This window comes from Dendrobates tinctorius, unplaced genomic scaffold (genome assembly GCF_039654945.1).
Source record: "Dendrobates tinctorius isolate UK_male_01 unplaced genomic scaffold, ASM3965494v1 ptg000235l, whole genome shotgun sequence".
NCBI lineage: Eukaryota > Metazoa > Chordata > Amphibia > Anura > Dendrobatidae > Dendrobates > Dendrobates tinctorius.
Genome location: NW_027361902.1, coordinates 102,704 through 126,147, shown reverse-complemented (window position 1 = coordinate 126,147; position 23,444 = coordinate 102,704). Strand labels below are relative to the sequence as shown.

Here is a 23,444-nt window from a genome sequence, read left to right as displayed (position 1 = left end):
CCCAATGATATGTGTTTCATCCTTCTCCCTGTCTCCTCCTCTGCAGGGAGAACCTGGGCACGCACAGCTCCGTCAACATTCTGCTTCCTCAAGACGTGGCGCGACTCTTCCAGTCTGAGGGTGTCTTTCCCCGCAGGATGAGCATCGAGCCATGGGCCATCCACAGAGACATGAGGAACCACAAGTCTGGCGTGTTTCTGCTGTGAGTATCTGCTCTATGAAGGGTTGGTCTGACCATCTGGTGATAAGATCTGTGGGGGGTTGTCAGGATTCAGTAATGTGCTGTCAGTGGTCAGATCTGTGGTGGGTTGTCAATGATTTGATCTGAGTTGTCAGTGATCAGATCTGTGGTGAGTGGTCAGTGATCAGATCTGTGGTGGGTTGTCTGTGGTCAGACCTGTGGTGGGATGTCAGTGGCCAGATCTGTGGTGGGTTATCCGTGGTCAGATCTGTTGTGGGTTGTTAACTGTGATATCTGTGGTGTCAATGGTCAGATCTGTGGCTGGTTGTCAGCTGTCAGATTTGTGGTGGGTTGTCAGATTTGTGGTGGGTTGTCAGATTTGTGGTGGGTTGTCAGATTTGTGGTGGGTTGTCAGATCTGTGGTGGGTTGTCAGATCTGTACTGGGTAGTCAGCTGTTAGATCAGAGGTCAGATCTGTGATGGGTTATCTGTGGTCAGATCTGTGGTGACTGGTGGGTTATCCATGGTCAGATATGTGGTGGGATATCAGTGGTCAGGTCTGTGGTGGGTTGTCAGTGGTCAAATCTGTGGTGGGTTGTCAGCGGTCAGATCTATGGTGGGATATCAGCAGTCAGATCTGTGGTGGGTTATCCGGGGTCAGATCTGTGGTGGGTTGTCAACTGTGATATCTGTGGTGTCAATGGTCAGATCTGTGGCTGGTTGTCAACTGTCAGATTTGTGGTGGGTTGTCAGATTTGTGGAGGGTTGTCAGATCTGTGGTGGGTTGTCAGATCTGTACTGGGTAGTCAGCTGTTAGATCAGAGGTCTGATCTGTGATGGGTTATCCGTGGTCAGATCTGTGGTGGGTTATCAATGGTCAGATATGTGGTGGGATATCAGTAGTCAGGTCTGTGGTGGGTTGTCAGTGTTCAGATCTGTGGTGGGTTGCCAGCAGTCAGATCTGTGGTGGGTTTTCCGTGGTCATATCTTTGGCGGGTTGTCAGTGTTGGTGTCAGGAAAATATGAGTTATTTCCTAAAGGTCCTAAGTACACTTCTGGTGCTGCCTGTCGCCCTACGCCTAGTTGGTTTGTGCACTGTCCTTCTGTATTTACAGGCAGCCACAGCGCTGAAAAAACTTCCCCCTCCTTCCCTCTCTCCACCTGTGTGAAAACCTATCTACCCTCCCCCCTCCAGCCGCTGGTCATTACCCACACCAGTTCAGGGCGGATTCTCCCACCAAGATTTAAAACTTCCTTTATCTATTCAAACTCAAATTGTATAACACGCTCTAATCCTAGAGACAGGAAACATATATTTTCAGAATCAGTAGAATTTAGGCTACACACCGCAACGTTTTGCAGCCTGTGCGCCCATCAGAAGCCGGGAAATAGTTTCTGCCCCCCCAGTGACACACAGACCAGTCATATTTAGTCTCAAAAGAAAGATAATTTCACAATAGAAAATATAACACCCCTGTCGTCACTCTGTGAGCTCGCCAGCCAGAGATATGGCAAGTAGAAATTTCAATTACTCTTAAAAAGGGGCGTACATCCTCTAACTCAGCCCACCTAGTGAGGTCAGCAAGAGAAAAGCATAAAGCTCAGACGCTCCAGGAGGGGGGTGTCAGATGCCTGGAGAAGCAGCTACACAAAGTCCTGCTGAAGGACCCTTTGCCCTGGGAAGGTTCTCCTCCCCGTTATCAACACTTCATATCTGTGACTGAGAGTAAGTTTATTATTTTAATCTCTTTTATTTGTAACTGTTGTACATACTGTATTTTGTCTCTTTTTGTAATATCTTTTGTATTTTTGTAAACACTGCCTATATTTTCTGGAGTAAATCTATAAAATTTACTAGTTTTATTTTCCTTGCTCTATGACACATACTCAGCGCCAAATCACGCTACGGATGGGTGGGTTCCTGACCCGATATAGGCTTTAGTATCGAAGAATCGAAGAACTGGTGGCAGCAAAGCGGCCTGGTGGTGTTGGGGAACCCTGGCAGTGACAGACCGGAGGTTTATGTGTGTATTTCCTGCCTGAGACTAGTGATAAACGCACCGCCCTCACTGCAGAGTGCCCGATAGCCATTATGCGACAAGGCAGCCTTTCTGGTGACTACTTAACCTAGGTACAGTTCCATGATTGACCTGAGGATAAGGGGGTGCCAGAGAGCTGCAAGTTCCCAACCGGAACTGAAAGTGAAAACAAAAGTTGTGTGGCGGTTATATAACCCATAAATAAATATCTAATAATACATTTGTGACAACGGGTGGCAACACCCCCCCCTCAAATCCCTGACAGTTGGTATCTATGTCTACACAGAAACGGAGAAGCCTGGAGATCGGACCGCATAATAATGAACAAGGAGGTTCTGAACCTGAAGGGGGTGAAGAAGTTTCTGCCGTTCCTGGATGAGGTCGCCGCCGACTTTGTGTCCCTCATGCAAAGGAGGATAAACAAGAACACAAGAGGCGCCCTGACCGTGGACCTATACGCCGACCTGTTCAGATTCACACTGGAGGGTCAGTAACCCCGGAAACACCACAGCTGTAACCTGGGGATCTCTCTATATACTTATACATGTACAGCCGGTATAACCTGGGTATCTCCTGTATATAATTATATATGTACAGCCGGTATAACCTGGGTATCTCCTGTATATAATTATATATGTACAGCCGGTATAACCTGGGCATCTCCTGTATATAATTATATATGTACAACCGGTATAACCTGGGTATCTCCTGTATATAATTATATATGTACAGCTGGTATAACCTGGGCATCGCCAGTATATAATTATATATGTACAGCTGGTATAACCTGGACATCTCCTGTATATAATTATATATGTACAGCTGGTATAACCTGGGTATCTCCTGTATATAATTATATATGTACAGCCGGTATAACCTGGGCATCTCCTGTATATAATTATATATGTACAGCCGGTATAACCTGGGCATCTCCTGTATATAATTATATATGTACAGCCGGTATAACCTGGGCATCGCCTGTATATAATTATGTATAGCTGGTATAACCTGGGTATCTCCTGTATATAATTATATATGTACAACTGGTATAACCTGGCACCTCCTGTATATAATTATATATGTACAACCGGTATAACCTGGGTATTTCCTGTATATAATTATATACACTCACTGGCCACTTTATTAGGTACACCTGTCCAACTGTGTGTTAAGACTTAATTTCTAATCTGCCAATCACATGGCGGCAACTCAGTGCATTTAGGCATGTAGACATGGTCAAGACAATCTCCTGCAGTTCAAACCGAGCATCAGTATGGGGAAGAAAGGTGATTTGAGTGCCTTTGAACGTGGCATGATTGTTGGTGCCAGAAGGGCTGGTCTGAGAATTTCAGAAACTGCTGATCTACTGGGATTTTCACGCACAACCATCTCTAGGGTTTACAGAGAATGGTCCGAAAAAGAAAAAAAATCCAGTGAGCGGCAGTTCTGTGGCCGGAAATGCCATGTTGATGCCAGAGGTCAGAGGAGAATGGGCAGACTGGTTCGAGCTGATAGAAAGGCAACAGTGACTCAAATTGCCACCCGTTACAACCAAGGTAGGCAGAAGAGCATCTCTGAACGCACAGTGCGTCGAACTTTGAGGCAGATGGGCTACAGCAGCAGAAGACCACACCGGGTACCACTCCTCTCAGCTAAGAACAGGAAACTGAGGCTACAATTTGCACAAGCTCATCGAAATTGGACAGTAGAAGATTGGAAAAACGTTGCCTGGTCTGATGAGTCTCGATTTCTGCTGCGACATTCGGATGGTAGGGTCAGAATTTGGCGTAAACAACATGAAAGCATGGATCCATCCAGCCTTGTATCAACGGTTCAGGCTGGTGGTGGTGGTGTCATGGTGTGGGGAATTTTTTCTTGGCACTCTTTGGGCCCCTTGGTACCAATTGAGCATCGTTGCAACGCCACAGCCTACCTGAGTATTGTTGCTGACCATGTCCATCCCTTTATGACCACAATGTACCCAACATCTGATGGCTACTTTCAGCAGGATAATGCGCCATGTCATAAAGCTCGAATCATCTCAGATTGGTTTCTTGAACATGACAATGAGTTTACTGTACTCAAATGGCCTCCTCAGTTACCAGATCTCAATCCAATAGAGCATCTTTGGGATGTGGTGGAACGGGAGATTCGCATCAGGGATGTGCAGCCGACAAATCTGCGCCAACTGTGTGATGCCATCATGTCAATATGGTCCAAAATCTCTGAGGAATGCTTCCAGCACCTTGTTGAATCTCTGCCACGAAGAATTGAGGCAGTTCTGAAGGCAAAAGGGGGTCCAACCCCTTACTAGCATGGTGTACCTAATAAAGTGGCCAGTGAGTGTATGTACAGCCGGTATAACCTGGACATCTCCTTTATATAATTATATGTGTGCAGCCGGTATAACCTGGGCATCTCCTGTATATAATTATATATGTACAGCAGGTATAACCTAGGTATTTTCTGTATATAATTATATATGTACAGCCGGTATAACCTGGGCACCTCCTGTATATAATTACATATGTACAGCTGATATAACCTGGCACCTCCTGTACATAATTATATATGAACAGCAGGTATAACCTGGGCATCTCCTGTATATAATTATATATGTACAGCCGGTATAACCTAGGTATCTCCTGTATATAATTATATATGTACAGCCGGTATAACCTGGGCATCTCCTGTATATAATTATATATGTACAACCGGTATAACCTGGGCATCTCCTGTATATAATTATATATGTATAGCTGGTATAACCTGGGCATCTCCTGTATATAATTATATATGTATTACCGGTATAAACTGGGCATCTCCTGTATATAATTATATATGTACAGCCGGTATAACCTGGGCATCTCCTGTATATAATTATATATGTATAGCTGGTATAACCTGGGCATCGCCTGTATATAATTATATATGTACAACCGGTATAACCTGGACATCTCCTGTATATAATTATATATGTATAGCTGGTATAACCTGGGCATCTCCTGTATATAATTATATATGTACTACCGGTATAACCTGGGCATCTCCTGTATATAATTATATATGTACAGCCGATATAACCTGGGCATCGCCTGTATATAATTATGTATAGCTGGTATAACCTGGGTATCTCCTGTATATAATTATATATGTACAACTGGTATAACCTGGCACCTCCTGTATATAATTATATATGTACAACCGGTATAACCTGGGTATTTCCTGTATATAATTATATATGTACAGCCGGTATAACCTGGACATCTCCTGTATATAATTATATGTGTGCAGCCGGTATAACCTGGGCATCTCCTGTATATAATTATATATGTACAGCAGGTATAACCTAGGTATTTTCTGTATATAATTATATATGTACAGCCGGTATAACCTGGGCACCTCCTGTATATAATTATATATGTACAGCTGATATAACCTGGCACCTCCTGTACATAATTATATATGAACAGCAGGTATAACCTGGGCATCTCCTGTATATAATTATATATGTACAGCCGGTATAACCTAGGTATCTCCTGTATATAATTATATATGTACAGCCGGTATAACCTGGGCATCTCTTGTATATAATTATATATGTACAGCTGGTATAACCTGAGAATATCTTGTATATAATTATATATGTACAGCTGGTATAACCTGGGTACCTCCTATATATGATTATATACAGTATGTACAGCCGGTATAACCCGGGCATCTCCTGTATATACATTAATTATATATTTACAGCCGGTATAACCTGGGCATCGCCTGTATATAATTATATACGTACAGCTGGTATAACCTGGGCATCGCCTGTATAACTAATATATAAAGCTCAAAGTGTGTATATGTATGTGTGTATGTCCGGGATAGGCATCCGCACCGTCGCAGCTACAGCCACAAAATTTGGCACAGTCACACGTCTGGACCCCGAGAGCGTCCTAGGCTATGTTGTGAGGCAAAATATTAACCCCGCGTGTTCCAATTCGCCAAACAATTTTGCCCCTATCTACATAATGGGGAAAAAGTGTGTGCGTATCAAGCCCCGCCCCTCATTATGAAGTCATAATGGTTGACTATGGGATGGAGGATATGTATGATGGGTATATGGGCACGGGGACTATGGGATGGAGGATGTGTGATGGGTATATGGGCACGGGACTATGGGATGGAGGATGTGTATGATGGGTATATGGGCACGGGACTATGGGATGGAGGATGTGTGATGGGCATATGGGCACGGGACTATGGGATGGAGGATATGTATGATGGGTATATGGGCACGGGGACTATGGGATGGAGGATGTGTGATGGGTATATGGGCACAGGACTATGGGATGGAGGATATGTATGATGGGTATATGGGCACGGGACTATGGGATGGCGGATATGTATGATGGGTATATGGGCACGGGACTATGGGATGGAGGATGTGTGATGGGTATATGGGCACGGGACTATGGGATGGAGGATATGTATGATGGGTATATGGGCACGGGACTATGGGATGGAGGATGTGTGATGGGTATATGGGCATGGGACTATGGGATGGAGAATATGTATGATGGGTATATGGGCACGGGACTATGGGATGGAGAATATGTATGATGGATATATGGGCACGGGACTATGGGATGGCGGATATGTATGATGGGTATATGGGCATGGGACTATGGGATAGAGGATATGTATGATGGGTATATGGGCATGGGACTATGGGATGGAGAATATGTATGATGGGCATATGGGCACGGGACTATGGGATGGAGGATATGTGTGATGGGCATATGGGCACGGGACTATGGGATGGCGGATATGTATGATGGGTATATGGGCACGGGACTATGGGATAGAGGATATGTATGATGGGTATATGGGCACGGGACTATGGGATGGAGGATATGTATGATGGGTATATGGGCACGGGACTATGGGATGGAGGATATGTATGATGGGTATATGGGCACGGGACTATGGGATAGAGGATATGTATGATGGGTATATGGGCACGGGACTATGGGATGGAGGATATGTATGACGGGTATATGTGCACGGGACTATGGGATGGAGAATATGTATGATGGGTATATGGGCACGGGACTATGGGATGGAGAATATGTATGATGGGTATATGGGCACGGGACTATGGGATGGAGAATATGTATGATGGGTATATGGGCACGGGACTATGGGATAGAGGATATGTATGATGGGTATATGGGCACGGGACTATGGGATGGAGGATATGTATGATGGGTATATGGGCACGGGACTATGGGATGGAGGATATGTATGATGGGTATATGGGCACGGGACTATGGGACGGTGGATATGTATGATGGGTATATGGGCACGGGACTATGGGATGGAGGATATGTATGATGGGTATATGGGCACGGGACTATGGGACGGTGGATATGTATGATGGGTATATGGGCACGGGACTATGGGATGGAGGATATGTGTGATGGGTATATGGGCACGGGACTATGGGATGGAGAATATGTATTATGGGTATATGGGCACTGGACTATGGGATGGAGGATATGTATGATGGGTATATGGGCACGGGACTATGGGATGGAGGATATGTATGATGGGTATATGGGCACGGGACTATGGGATGGAGGATATGTATGATGGGTATATGGGCACGGGATTATGGGATGGAGGATATGTGTGATGGGTATATGGGCACGGGACTATGGGATGGAGGATATGTATGATGGGTATATGGGCACGGGACTATGGGATGGAGGATATGTATGATGGGTATATGGGCACGGGACTATGGGACGGTGGATATGTATGATGGGTATATGGGCACGGGACTATGGGATGGAGGATATGTGTGATGGGTATATGGGCACGGGACTATGGGATGGAGAATATGTATTATGGGTATATGGGCACGGGACTATGGGATGGAGGATATGTATGATGGGTATATGGGCACGGGACTATGGGATGGAGGATATGTATGATGGGTATATGGGCACGGGATTATGGGATGGAGGATATGTATGATGTGTATATGGGCACGGGACTATGGGATGGAGGATATGTATGATGGGTATATGGGCACGGGACTATGGGATGGAGGATATGTATGATGGGTATATGGGCACTGGACTATGGGATGGAGGATATGTATGATGGGTATATGGGCACGGGACTATGGGATGGAGGATATGTATGATGGGTATATGGGCACGGGACTATGGGATGGAGGATATGTATGATGGGTATATGGGCACGGGACTATGGGATGGAGGATATGTATGATGGGTATATGGGCACGGGACTATGGGACGGTGGATATGTATGATGGGTATATGGGCACGGGACTATGGGATGGAGGATATGTATGATGGGTATATGGGCACTGGACTATGGGATGGAGGATAATTATATTTTGTTATAACTAACCACAGTTAGTTACTATGCCCGGGCAGCGCCGGGCTCTTCAGCTAGTAATTATATCTATACAGCTGGTATAACCTGGACATCTCCTATATATAATTACATATGTACAGCCGGTATAACCTGGGCATCTCCTGTATATCATTATATATGTACAGCTGGTATAACCTGGACATCTGTATATAATTATTTATGTACAGTGGATATAGCCTGGGCATCTCCTGTATATAATTATATATGTACAGCCGGTATAACCTGGGCATCTCCTGTATATAATTATATATGTACAGCCGGTATAACCTTGGCATCTCCTGTATATAATTATATATGTACAGCCGGTATAACCTGGACATCTCCTGTATATAATTATATATGTACAGCCGGTATAACCTGGACATCTCCTGTATATAATTATATATGTACAGTGGATATAACCTGGGCATCTCCTGTATATAATTATATATGTACAGTGGATATAACCTGGGCATCTCGTGTATATAATTATATATGTACAGCTGGTATAACCTGGGCATCTACTGTATATAATTATATATGTACAGCAGGTATAACCTGGGTATCTCCTGTATATAATTATATATGTACAGCCGGTATAACCTGGGCATCTCCTGTATATAATTATATATGTACAGCTGGTATAACTTGGGCATCTCCTGTATATAATTATATATGTACAGCCGGTATAACCTGGGCATCTCCTGTATATAATTATATATGTGCAGCCGGTATAACCTGGGCATCGCCTGTATATAATTATGTAGAGCTGGTATAACCTGGGTATCTCCTGTATATAATTATATATGTACAGCTGGTATAGCCTGGGTATCTTCTGTATATAATTATATATGTACAACCGGTATAACCTGGGTATTTCCTGTATATAATTATATATGTACAGCAGGTATAATCTAGGTATTTTCTGTATATAATTATATATGTACAGCCGGTATAACCTGGGCACCTCCTGTATATAATTATATATGTACAGCTGATATAACCTGGCACCTCCTGTACATAATTATATATGAACAGCTGGTATAACCTGGGCATCTCCTGTATATAATTATATATGTACAGCCGGTATAACCTGGGCATCTCTTGTATATAATTATATATGTACAGCTGGTATAACCTGGGCATCTCTTGTATATAATTATATATGTACAGCTGGTATAACCTGGGCATCTCCTGTATATAATTATATATGTACAGCCGGTATAACCCGGGCATCTCCTGTATATACATTAATTATATATTTACAGTCGGTATAACCTGGGCATCTCCTGTATATCTAATATATAAAGCTCAAAGTGTGTATATGTATGTATGTATGTCCGGGATAGGCATCCGCACCGTCGCAGCTACAGCCACAAAATTTGGCACAGTCACACGTCTGGACCCCGAGAGCGTCCTAGGCTATGTTGTGAGGCAAAATTTTAACCCCGCGCGTTCCAGTTCACCAAACAATTTTGCCCCTATCTACATAATGGGGAAAAAGTGTGTGCGTATCAAGCCCCGCCCCTCATTATGATGTCACAATGGTTGACTATGGGATGGAGGATATGTATGATGGGTATATGGGCACGGGCCTATGGGATGGAGGATATGTGTGAAGGGTATATGGGCACGGAACTATGGGATGGAGGATATGTGTGAAGGGTATATGAGCACGGGCCTATGGGATGGAGAATATGTATGATGAGTATATGGGCACTCGACTATGGGATCGTGGATATGTATGATGGGTATATGGACACTGGACTATGGGATGGAGGATATGTATGATGGGTATATGGGCACGGGACTATGGGATCGTGGATATGTATGATGGGTATATGAGCACGGGCCTATGGGATGGAGAATATGTATGATGAGTATATGGGCACGGGACTATGGGATGGAGGATATGTATGATGGGTATATGGGCACGGGACTATGGGATGGAGGATATGTATGATGGGTATATGGGCACGGGACTATGGGATGGAGAATATGTATGATGGGTATATGGGCATGGGACTATGGGATCGTGGATATGTATGATGGGTATATGAGCACGGGCCTATGGGATGGAGAATATGTATGATGAGTATATGGGCACGGGACTATGGGATGGAGGATATGTATGATGGGTATATGGGCACGGGACTATGGGATGGAGGATATGTATGATGGGTATATGGGCATGGGACTATGGGATCGTGGATATGTATGATGGGTATATGAGCACGGGCCTATGGGATGGAGAATATGTATGATGAGTATATGGGCACGGGACTATGGGATGGAGGATATGTATGATGGGTATATGGGCACGGGCCTATGGGATGGAGGATATGTATGATGGGTATATGGGCACGGGACTATGGGATGGAGGATATGTATGATGGGTATATGGGCACGGGACTATGTGATGGAGGATGTGTATGACGGGTATATGGGCACGGGACTATGTGATGGAGGATGTGTATGATGGGTATATGGGCACGGGACTATGGGATGGAGGATATGTATGATGGGTATATGGGCACGGGACTATGGGATGGAGGATGTGTGATGGGTATATGGGCACGGGACTATGGGATGGAGGATATGTATGATGGGTATATGAGCACTGGACTATGGGATGGAGGATGTGTATGACGGGTATATGGGCACGGGACTATGGGATGGAGGATATGTATGATGGGTATATGAGCACTGGACTATGTGATGGAGGATGTGTATGATGGGTATATGGGCACGGGACTATGGGATGGAGGATATGTATGATGGGTATATGGGCACGGGACTATGGGATGGAGGATGTGTGATGGGTATATGGGCACGGGACTATGGGATGGAGGATATGTATGATGGGTATATGTGCACGGGACTATGGGATGGAGGATATGTATGATGGGTATATGAGCATGGGACTATGGGATGGAGGATATGTATGATGGGTATATGGGCACGGGACTATGTGATGGAGGATGTGTATGACGGGTATATGGGCACGGGACTATGTGATGGAGGATATGTATGATGGGTATATGGGCACGGGACTATGGGATGGAGGATATGTATGATGGGTATATGGGCACTGGACTATGGGATGGAGGATATGTATGATGGGTATATGGGCACGGGACTATGGGATCGTGGATATGTATGATGGGTATATGAGCATGGGACTATGGGATGGAGGATATGTATGATGGGTATATGGGCACGGGACTATGGGATGGAGGATATGTATGATGGGTATATGGGCACGGGACTATGGGATGGCGGATATGTATGATGGGTATATGGGCACTGGACTATGGGATGGAGGATATGTATGATGGGTATATGTGCACGGGACTATGGGATGGAGGATATGTATGATGGGTATATGGGCATGGGACTATGGGATGGAGGATATGTATGATGGGTATATGGGCACGGGACTATGGGATGGAGGATGTATGATGGGTATATGGGCACGGGCCTATGGGATGGACAATATGTATGATGGGTATATGGGCACGGGACTATGGGATGGAGAATATGTGTGATGGGTATATGGGCACGGGACTATGGGATGGAGGATATGTATGATGGGTATATGGGCACGGGACTTTGGGATGGAGGATGTATGATGGGTATATGGGCACGGGACTATGGGATGGAGGATATGTATGATGGGTATATGGGCACTGGACTATGGGATGGAGGATATGTGTGATGGGTATATGGGCACTGGATTATGGGATGGAGGATATGTATGATGGGTATATGGGCACGGGACTATGGGATGGAGGATATGTATGATGGGTATATGGGCACTGGACTATGGGATGGAGGATATGTGTGATGGGTATATGGGCACGGGACTATGGGATGGAGGATATGTATGATGGGTATATGGGCACGGGACTATGGGATGGAGGATGTATGATGGGTATATGGGCACGGGACTATGGGATGGACAATATGTATGATGGGTATATGGGCACGGGACTATGGGATGGAGAATATGTGTGATGGGTATATGGGCACGGGACTATGGGATGGAGAATATGTGTGATGGGTATATGGGCAAGGGACTATGGGATGGAGGATATGTATGATGGGTATATGGGCACGGGACTATGGGATGGAGGATATGTATGATGGGTATATGGGCACCCGACTATGGGATGGAGGATATGTGTGATGGGTATATGGGCACTGGACTATGGGATGGAGGATATGTATGATGGGTATATGGGCACGGGACTATGGGATGGAGGATATGTATGATGGGTATATGAGCACGGGACTATGGGATGGAGGATATGTATGATGGGTATATGGGCACGGGACTATGGGATGGAGGATATGTGTGATGGGTATATGGGCACGGGACTATGGGATGGAGGATATGTATGATGGGTATATGTGCACGGGACTATGGGATGGAGGATATGTATGATGGGTATATGTGCACGGGACTATGGGATGGAGGATATGTATGATGGGTATATGGGCACGGGACTATGGGATGGAGGATATGTATGATGGGTATATGGGCACGGGACTATGGGATGGAGGATGTGTGATGGGTATATGGGCACGGGACTATGGGATGGAGGATATGTATGATGGGTATATGGGCACGGGACTATGGGATGGAGGATGTGTGATGGGTATATGGGCACGGGACTATGGGATGGAGAATATGTGTGATGGGTATATGGGCACGGGACTATGGGATGGAGAATATGTATGATGGGTATATGGGCACGGGACTATGGGATGGAGGATGTATGATGGGTATATGGGCACGGGACTATGGGATGGAGAATATGTGTGATGGGTATATGGGCACGGGACTATGGGATGGAGAATATGTATGATGGGTATATGGGCACGGGACTATGGGATGGAGGATATGTGTGATGGGTATATGGGCACGGGACTATGGGATGGAGGATATGTATGATGGGTATATGGGCACGGGACTATGGGATGGAGGATATGTATGATGGGTATATGGGCACTGGACTATGGGATGGAGGATATGTATGATGGGTATATGGGCATGGGACTATGGGATGGAGGATATGTATGATGGGTATATGGGCACTGGACTATGGGATGGAGGATATGTATGATGGGTATATGGGCACGGGACTATGGGATGGAGGATATGTATGATGGGTATATGGGCACTGAACTATGGGATGGAGGATATATATGATGGGTATATGGGCATGGGACTATGGGATGGAGGATATGTATGATGGGTATATGGGCACGGGACTATGGGATGGAGGATATGTATGATGGGTATATGGGCACTGGACTATGGGATGGAGGATATGTATGATGGGTATATGGGCACGGGACTATGGGATGGAGGATATGTATCATGGGTATATGGGCACTGGACTATGGGATGGAGGATATGTATGATGGGTATATGGGCACGGGACTATGGGATGGAGGATATGTATCATGGGTATATGGGCACTGGACTATGGGATGGAGGATGTGTGATGGGTATATGGGCACGGGACTATGGGATGGCGGATATGTATGATGGGTATATGGGCACTGGACTATGGGATGGAGGATATGTATGATGGGTATATGGGCACGGGACTATGGGATGGAGGATATGTATCATGGGTATATGGGCACTGGACTATGGGATGGAGGATATGTATGATGGGTATATGGGCACGGGACTATGGGATGGAGGATATGTTTGATGGGTATATGGGCACTGGACTATGGGATGGAGGATATGTATGATGGGTATATGGGCACGGGACTATGGGATGGAGGATATGTATGATGGGTATATGGGCACTGGACTATGGGATGGAGGATATGTACGATGGGTATATGGGCACTGGACTATGGGATGGAGGATATGTACGATGGGTATATGGGCACTGGACTATGGGATGGAGGATATGTATGATGGGTATATGGGCACGGGACTATGGGATGGAGGATATGCATGATCGGTATATGGGCACTGGACTATGGGATGGAGGATATGTATGATGGGTATATGGGCACGGGACTATGGGATGGAGGATATGTATGATGGGTATATGGGCACTGGACTATGGGATGGCGGATATGTATGATGGGTATATGGGCACTGGACTATGGGATGGAGGATATGTATGATGGGTATATGGGCACTGGACTATGGGATGGAGGATATGTATGATGGGTATATGGGCACTGGACTATGGGATGGAGGATATGTATGATGGGTATATGGGGACTGGACTATGGGATGGAGGATATGTATGATGGGTATATGGGCACTGGACTATGGGATGGCGGATATGTATGATGGGTATATGGGCACTGGACTATGGGATGGAGGATATGTATGATCGGTATATGGGCACTGGACTATGGGATGGAGGATATGTATGATGGGTATATGGGCACGGGACTATGGGATGGAGGATATGTATGATGGGTATATGGGCACTGGACTATGGGATGGCGGATATGTATGATGGGTATATGGGCACTGGACTATGGGATGGAGGATATGTATGATGGGTATATGGGCACGGGACTATGGGATGGAGGATATGTATGATGGGTATATGGGCACTGGACTATGGGATGGCGGATATGTATGATGGGTATATGGGCACTGGACTATGGGATGGAGGATATGTATGATGGGTATATGGGCACTGGACTATGGGATGGAGGATATGTATGATGGGTATATGGGCACGGGACTATGGGATGGAGGATATGTATGATGGGTATATGGGCACGGGACTATGGGATGGAGGATATGTATGATGGGTATATGGGCACTGGACTATGGGATGGCGGATATGTATGATGGGTATATGGGCACGGGACTATGGGATGGAGGATATGTATCATGGGTATATGGGCACTGGACTATGGGATGGAGGATATGTATGATGGGTATATGGGCACGGGACTATGGGATGGAGGATATGTATGATGGGTATATGGGCACGGGACTATGGGATGGAGGATATGTATGATGGGTATATGGGCACTGGACTATGGGATGGAGGATATGTATGATGGGTATATGGGCACGGGACTATGGGATGGAGGATATGTATGATGGGTATATGGGCACGGGACTATGGGATGGAGGATATGTATGATGGGTATATGGGCACGGGACTATGGGATGGAGGATATGTATGATGGGTATATGGGCACGAGACTATGGGATGGAGGATAATTATATTTTGTTATAACTAACCACAGTTAGTTACTATGCCCGGGCAGCGCCGGGCTCTTCAGCTAGTAATTATATCTATACAGCTGGTATAACCTGGACATCTCCTATATATAATTACATATGTACAGCCGGTATAACCTGGGCATCTTCTGTATATAATTATATATGTACAGCCGGTATAACCTGGACATCTCCTGTATATAATTATTTATGTACAGTGGATATAGCCTGGGCATCTCCTGTATATAATTATATATGTACAGCCGGTATAACCTGGGCATCTCCTATATATAATTATATATGTACAGCCGGTATAACCTTGGCATCTCCTATATATAATTATATATGTACAGCCGGTATAACCTTGGCATCTCCTATATATAATTATATATGTACAGCCGGTATAACCTGGGCATCTCCTGTATATAATTATATATGTACAGCCGGTATAACCTTGGCATCTCCTATATATAATTATATATGTACAGCCGGTATAACCTTGGCATCTCCTATATATAATTATATATGTACAACTGGTATAACCTGGACATCTCCTGTATATAATTATATATGTACAGTGGATATAACCTGGGCATCTCCTGTATATAATTATATATGTACAGTGGATATAACCTGGGCATCTCCTGTATATAATTATATATGTACAGCTGGTATAACCTGGGCATTTCCTGTATATAGTTATATATGTACAGTGGATATAACCTGGGCATCTCCTGTATATAATTATATATGTACAGTGGATATAACCTGGGCATCTCATGTATATAATTATATATGTACAGTGGATATAACCTGGGCATCTCCTGTATATAATTATATATGTACAGCCGGTATAACCTTGGCATCTCCTATATATAATTATATATGTACAGCCGGTATAACCTTGGCATCTCCTGTATATAATTATATATGTACAGCCGGTATAACCTGGGCATCTGCTGTATATAATTATATATGTACAGCAGGTATAACCTGGGCATCTCCTGTATATAATTATATATGTACAGTGGATATAACCTGGGCATCTCCTGTATATAATTATATATGTACAGCTGGTATAACCTGGGCATTTCCTGTATATAATTATATATGTACAGCCGTTATAACCTGGGCATCTCCTGTATATAATTATATATGTACAGCTGGTATAACCTGGGCATCTCCTGTATATAATTATATATGTACAGTGGATATAACCTGGGCATCTTCTGTATATAATTATATATGTACAGCTGGTATAAACTGGGTATCTCCTGTATATAATTATATATGTACAGCTGGTATAACCTGGGCATCTCCTGTATATAATTATATATGTACAGTTGGTATAACCTGGGCATCTCCTGTATATAATTATATATGTACAGCTGGTATAACCTGGGCATCTCCTGTATATAATTATATATGTACAGCTGGTATAACCTGGGCATCTCCTGTATATAATTATATATGTACAGTTGGTATAACCTGGGCATCTCCTGTATATAATTATATATGTACAGCTGGTATAACCTGGGTATCTCCTGTATATAATTATATATGTACAGCCGGTATAACCTGGGCATCTCCTGTATATAATTATATATGTACAGCCGGTATAACCTGGGCATCTCCTGTATATAATTATATATGTACAGCCGGTATAACCTGGGCACCTCCTATATATAATTATATATGTACAGCCGGTATAACCTGGACATCTCCTGTATATAATTATATATGTACAGCCGGTATAACCTGGACATCTCCTGTATATTATTATATATGTACAGCCGGTATAACCTGGGTATCTCCTGTATATACTGCAATTATATAGCTCCAGCCGGTATAACCTGGGCATCTCCTGTATATAATTATATATGTACAGCAGGTATAACCTAGGTATCTTCTGTATATAATTATATATGTACAGCCGGTATAACCTGGGCACCTCCTGTATATAATTATATATGTACAGCTGATATAACCTGGCACCTCCTGTACATAATTATATATGAACAGCTGGTATAACCTGGGCATCTCCTGTATATAATTATATATGTACAGCCGGTATAACCTAGGTATCTCCTGTATATAATTATATATGTACAGCCGGTATAACCCGGGTACCTCCTGTATATAATTATATATGGACAGCCGATATAACCTGGGTATCTCCTGTATATAATTATATATGTACAGCCGGTATAACCTGGGCATCTCCTAAATTATTATATATGTACAGCCGGTATAACCTGGGTACCTCCTGTATATAATTATATATTTACAGCTGGTATAACCTGGGCATCTCCTGTATATAATTATATATGTACAGCCGGTATAACCTGGGCACCTCCTATATATAATTATATATTTACAGCCGGTATAACCTGGGCATCTCCTGTATATAATTATATATGTACAGCCGGTATAACCTGGGCACCTCCTATATATAATTATATATGTACAGCCCTTTATAACCTGGGCACCTCTTATATATAATTATATATGTACAGCCGGTATAACCTGGGTACCTCCTGTATATAATTATATATGTACAGCCGCTATAACCTGGGCACCTCCTGTATAAAATTATATATGTACAGCGGGTATAACCTGGGCATCTCCTGTATATAATTATATTTCTACAGCCGGTATAACCTGGGCATCTCCTGTATATAATTATATATGTACAGCTGGTATAACCTGACCACCTCCTGTATAAAATTATATATGTACAGCCAGTATAACCTGGGCATCTCCTTTATTATTATATATGTACAGCCGGTATAACCTGGGCATCTCTTTTATAATTATAGATGTACAGCCGGTATAACCTGGGTACCTCCTGTATATAATTATATATTTACAGCCGGTATAACCTGGGCATCCTCTATATATAATAATATATGTACAGCCAGTATAACCTGGGCATCTCCTGTATATTATTATATATGTACAGCCGGTATAACTTGGGCACCTCCTGTATATAATTATATATGTACAGCTGGTATAACCTGGGCATCTCCTATATATAACTATATATGTAGACAGTATAACCTCGGCACCTCCTGTATATAATTATATATGTACAGCTGGTATAACCTGGGCATCTCCTATATATAACTATATATGTTGACAGTATAACCTCGGCATCTCCTGTATATAATTATATAGGTACAGCTGGTATAATGTATCTATAGAGAGAGCTGGTATAACCTGGGCATCAACTAGTGTGTAACATGTAGATACAGCTGATATATCCTGGGGATCACATGGTGTATCAGTATAGGTATAGCTGGTATAACCTTGGCATCACCTGGTGTGTAAAATATAGATACAGCTGGTATAACCTGGGCATCACATGGTGTATTAAATATAGAAACAACTGTTATAAACTGGGCATCACATGGTGTATAAATATAGGTAGAGCTGGTATAACCTGGGCATCGCCTGGTGTATAAAATGTAGATACAACTGGTATAAACTGGGTATCAACTGGAGTGTAAAATATAGATACAGGTGGTAAAACCTGGGCATCACATGGTGTATTAATATAGATACAGCTGGTATAACCTGGGCATGTGTGGTTCTCACCCTGTATTGGATTTTGCAGCCAGCAGTTACGTCTTGTATGGCCAACGTCTTGGACTTCTGGAGGAACATCCAAACCAGGAGTCCCTGCGGTTTATTAGCGCAGTGGAGACGATGATAAAGACCACCCTCCCACTGATCTACTTCCCCCACCAGCTGATGAGACTGTCAGACAGCCGCATATGGAGGGAACATATGAAGTCCTGGGACATTATATTCGAGCAGGGTGAGTCATCCTAGTTCTTGGAGATCATCCTCTGCCTGGTCCTGGAGATCATCCTCTGCCTGGTCCTGGAGATGATCCCCTGCCTGTTGCTGGAGATGATCCCCTGCCTGTTGCTGGAGATGATCCCCTGCCTGTTCCTGGAAATGATCCCCTGCCTGTTCCTGGAGATGATCCCCTGCCTGTTCCTGGGGATCATCCCCTGCCTGGTCCTGGAGATGATCCCCTGCCTGGTCCTGGAGATGATCCCCTGCCTGGTCCTGGAGATGATCCCCTGCCTGGTCCTGGAGATGATCCCCTGCCTGGTCCTGGAGATGATCCCCTGCCTGGAGATGATCCCCTGCTTGGTCCTGGAGATCATCCCATTCCTGGTCTTGGAGATCATCCCCTGCCTGGTCTTGGAGATCATCCCCTGCCTGGTCTTGGAGATCATCCCCTGCCTGGTCTTGGAGATCATCCCCTGCCTGGTCCTGGAGATCATCCCCTGCCTGGTCCTGGAGATCATCCCCTGCATGGTCCTGGAGATCATCCCCTGCATGGTCCTGGAGATCATCCCCTGCATGGTCCTGGAGATCATCCCCTGCATGGTCCTGGAGATCATCCCCTGCATGGTCCTGGAGATCATCCCCTGCATGGTCCTGGAGATCATCCCCTGCATGGTCCTGGAGATCATCCCCTGCATGGTCCTGGAGATCATCCCCTGCATGGTCCTGGAGATCATCCCCTGCATGGTCCTGGAGATCATCCCCTGCATGGTCCTGGAGATCATCCCCTGCCTGGTCCTGGAGATCATCCCCTGCCTGGTCCTGGAGATCATCCCCTGCCTGTTCCTGGAGATCATCCCCTGCCTGTTCCTGGAGATCATCCCCTGCCTGGTCCTGGAGATCATCATCTGCCTGGTCCTGGAGATCATCCCCTGCCTGGTCTTGGAGATCATCATCTGCCTGGTCCTGGAGATCATCCCCTGCCTGGTCTTGGAGATCATCATCTGCCTGGTCCTGGAGATGATCCCCTGCCTGGTCCTGGAGATGATCCCCTGCCTGGTCCTGGAGATGATCCCCTGCCTGGTCCTGGAGATGATCCCCTGCCTGGTCCTGGAGATGATCCCCTGCCTGGTCCTGGAGATGATCCCCTGCCTGGTCCTGGAGATGATCCCCTGCCTGGTCCTGGAGATGATCCCCTGCCTGGTCCTGGAGATGATCCCCTGCCTGGTCCTGGAGATGATCCCCTGCCTGGTCCTGGAGATGATCCCCTGCCTGGTCCTGGAGATGATCCCCTGCCTGGTCCTGGAGATGATCCCCTGCCTGGTCCTGGAGATGATCCCCTGCCTGGTCCTGGAGATCATCCTCTGCCCATCTCACCTCTCCTCTCCCCGATGTCCATGCAGCGGATCGGTGCATCCAGAACATTTACCAGGAGTTCTGTCTGGGTCAGGAGCGTGGATACTCTGGGATAATGGCGGAGCTGCTACTACAAGGAGAACTTCCACTGGACTCTATAAAAGCCAATATCACCGAGCTGATGGCTGGAGGAGTGGACACGGTGAGAGGGGCTCATGGTCTAGTGGTCTGCAACTGGTTATGTGTTGGTTGTACATGATGGTGGACCACTAGCTAACATCTCACAGTGTTGGTGCTATGCAGCTCTTCACGTGGGTGATCAATTGCACATTCAGCAAACTATCTAATACGTATGGTAACGTTTCAATTCTCCCCTGATGGCAGATATGGGGGGTGGGGTAGGCATGTTGATTTTAAGCATGCCCAATTCTCTGTTCTCATGGAGAAGCTGCTGATGGGCCTTTTCCCTCCCGTATTAAGAAAACATGCACTGGGTGGTTTTGGGGGAGATGTTCTGTCATCTGCAGTATGTGGCCACCTCAAGGTACAATTATCAACTTGTGAACAATAGATGTCTCAAGCTTAATATATTGGGGATGTGGTACTGTATATATTCTATATGAAATGGTCTCCATGTTCTTCCTCTTCATCCCCTTCTTGGGGTCGTGTTTGACTCTTGTCAACTTGACCCCACAGATGGCCATGCCCTTACTCTAAGTGGCCTTCTTGGGGTTTTGTAGTGTTTGACTCTTGTCTCCTTGCATCTGTAGATGGCAATGCTCTTAATTTTTCATTCCCTTGTTGATGTCTTGTGTTTGACTCTTGTCTACTTGTCCCCACAGATGGCCAAGTCCTTACTCTTCATCCCCTTCTTGGAGTCTTGTTGCATCTGATTGTCCCTACAGATGGCCAAGTCCTTACACTTCATCCCCTTCTTGGAGTCTTGTTGTATCTGATTGTCCCTACAGATGGCCAAGTCCTTACTCTTCATCCCCTTCTTGGAGTCTTGTTGTATCTGATTGTCCCTACAGATGGCCAAGTCCTTACACTTCATCCCCTTCTTGGAGTCTTGTTGCATCTGATTGTCCCTACAGATGGCCAAGTCCTTACTCTTCATCCCCTTCTTGGAGTCTTGTTGCATCTGATTGTCCCTACAGATGGCCAAGTCCTTACTCTTCATCCCCTTCTTGGAGTCTTGTTGCATCTGATTGTCCCTACAGATGGCCAAGTCCTTACTCTTCATCCCCTTCTTGGAGTCTTGTTGCATCTGATTGTCCCTACAGATGGCCAAGTCCTTACTCTTCATCCCCTTCTTGGAGTCTTGTTGCATCTGATTGTCCCTACAGATGGCAAAGTCCTTACTCTTCATCCCCTTCTTGGAGTCTTGTTGCATCTGATTGTCCCTACAGATGGCCAAGTCCTTACTCTTCATCCCCTTCTTGGAGTCTTGTTGCATCTGATTGTCCCTACAGATGGCCAAGTCCTTACACTTCATCCCCTTATTGGAGCCTTGTTGTATCTAGGAAAAAAAGGGGATGAAGGGGGTGAACGAGCTTGATCACACAAGTTGAAATGTAGACAAGAGGATCAGACTGAAGGGTGCCATGTCTCAGGTGGTGCAGCACAGCAATGGCGACCAAGGGGGAAGACGGAAGAGACGGCACATCCTAGGTAAAAAAAAGTTAATAGTTCTTTAATCTGTATCCATTAAAACGACAAACAAGGGATTTAAAACTGACGCATTTCTGGAGAGTCAATTTTTCCCTGTAAATTGCATTTACATCATGTGCTTGTCCACCATGATATGATTGGTTTTTGGGCTTTTAATAAAATCATTGTAATACAAGCGTTATACCATGATTAGGGTCCAGTGACTCGCCAGAAACGCGTCGTACTAAATCCCTTTGAAAACATGTGATGATGATCCAGCTCCTTAAAAAATCTTCACACTTTATTAATCCAACATGAAAATGGTACAGCGGAAAACTCCTCGGATAATAGTGAACCTCAGGGGTTAAAGCGACGCAGATCTTTATCAGAGCTCACGCTGCTACCACGCGGTTATCCTTTACTTGTATTAAATCCCTATTTGTCATTTTAATAGATACAGAAGAAAGAATGATTGACTTTTATGTACCTTGGATGTGCCGTCTCTTCCGTCTTCTCCCCTGGTTCGTTCTTGTTGTAGCTACTTGTTCCCATAGATGGCCAAGCCCTTACACTGCATCCTCTTCTTGGGGTCATGTTGTATCTACAGTGGGTAAGGAAAGTATTCAGACCCCTGTAAATTTTTCACTCTTTGTTTCATTGCAGCCATTTGGTAAATTCAGAAAAGTTCATTTTCTCTCATTAATGTGCACTCTGAACCCCATCCTGACTGAAAAAAGCAGAAATGTAG

At 44.8% G+C, this 23,444-nt stretch overlaps 1 protein-coding gene across 2 annotated transcripts in view; it reads left to right on the top strand.

Annotated features, from left to right (window-relative positions):
• Nucleotides 1-23,444, top strand: part of LOC141060323 (cytochrome P450 11B, mitochondrial-like) — a 78,752-nt gene that overhangs the window by 35,173 nt on the left and 20,135 nt on the right. For both annotated transcript variants that reach the window (XM_073556519.1, XM_073556520.1), the window contains exons 2-5: nt 47-202; nt 2,507-2,706; nt 19,506-19,709; nt 21,094-21,248. In XM_073556519.1, the coding sequence (XP_073412620.1) occupies nt 47-202; nt 2,507-2,706; nt 19,506-19,709; nt 21,094-21,248 (715 nt within the window). The remainder of the gene's footprint in view (nt 1-46; nt 203-2,506; nt 2,707-19,505; nt 19,710-21,093; nt 21,249-23,444) is intronic.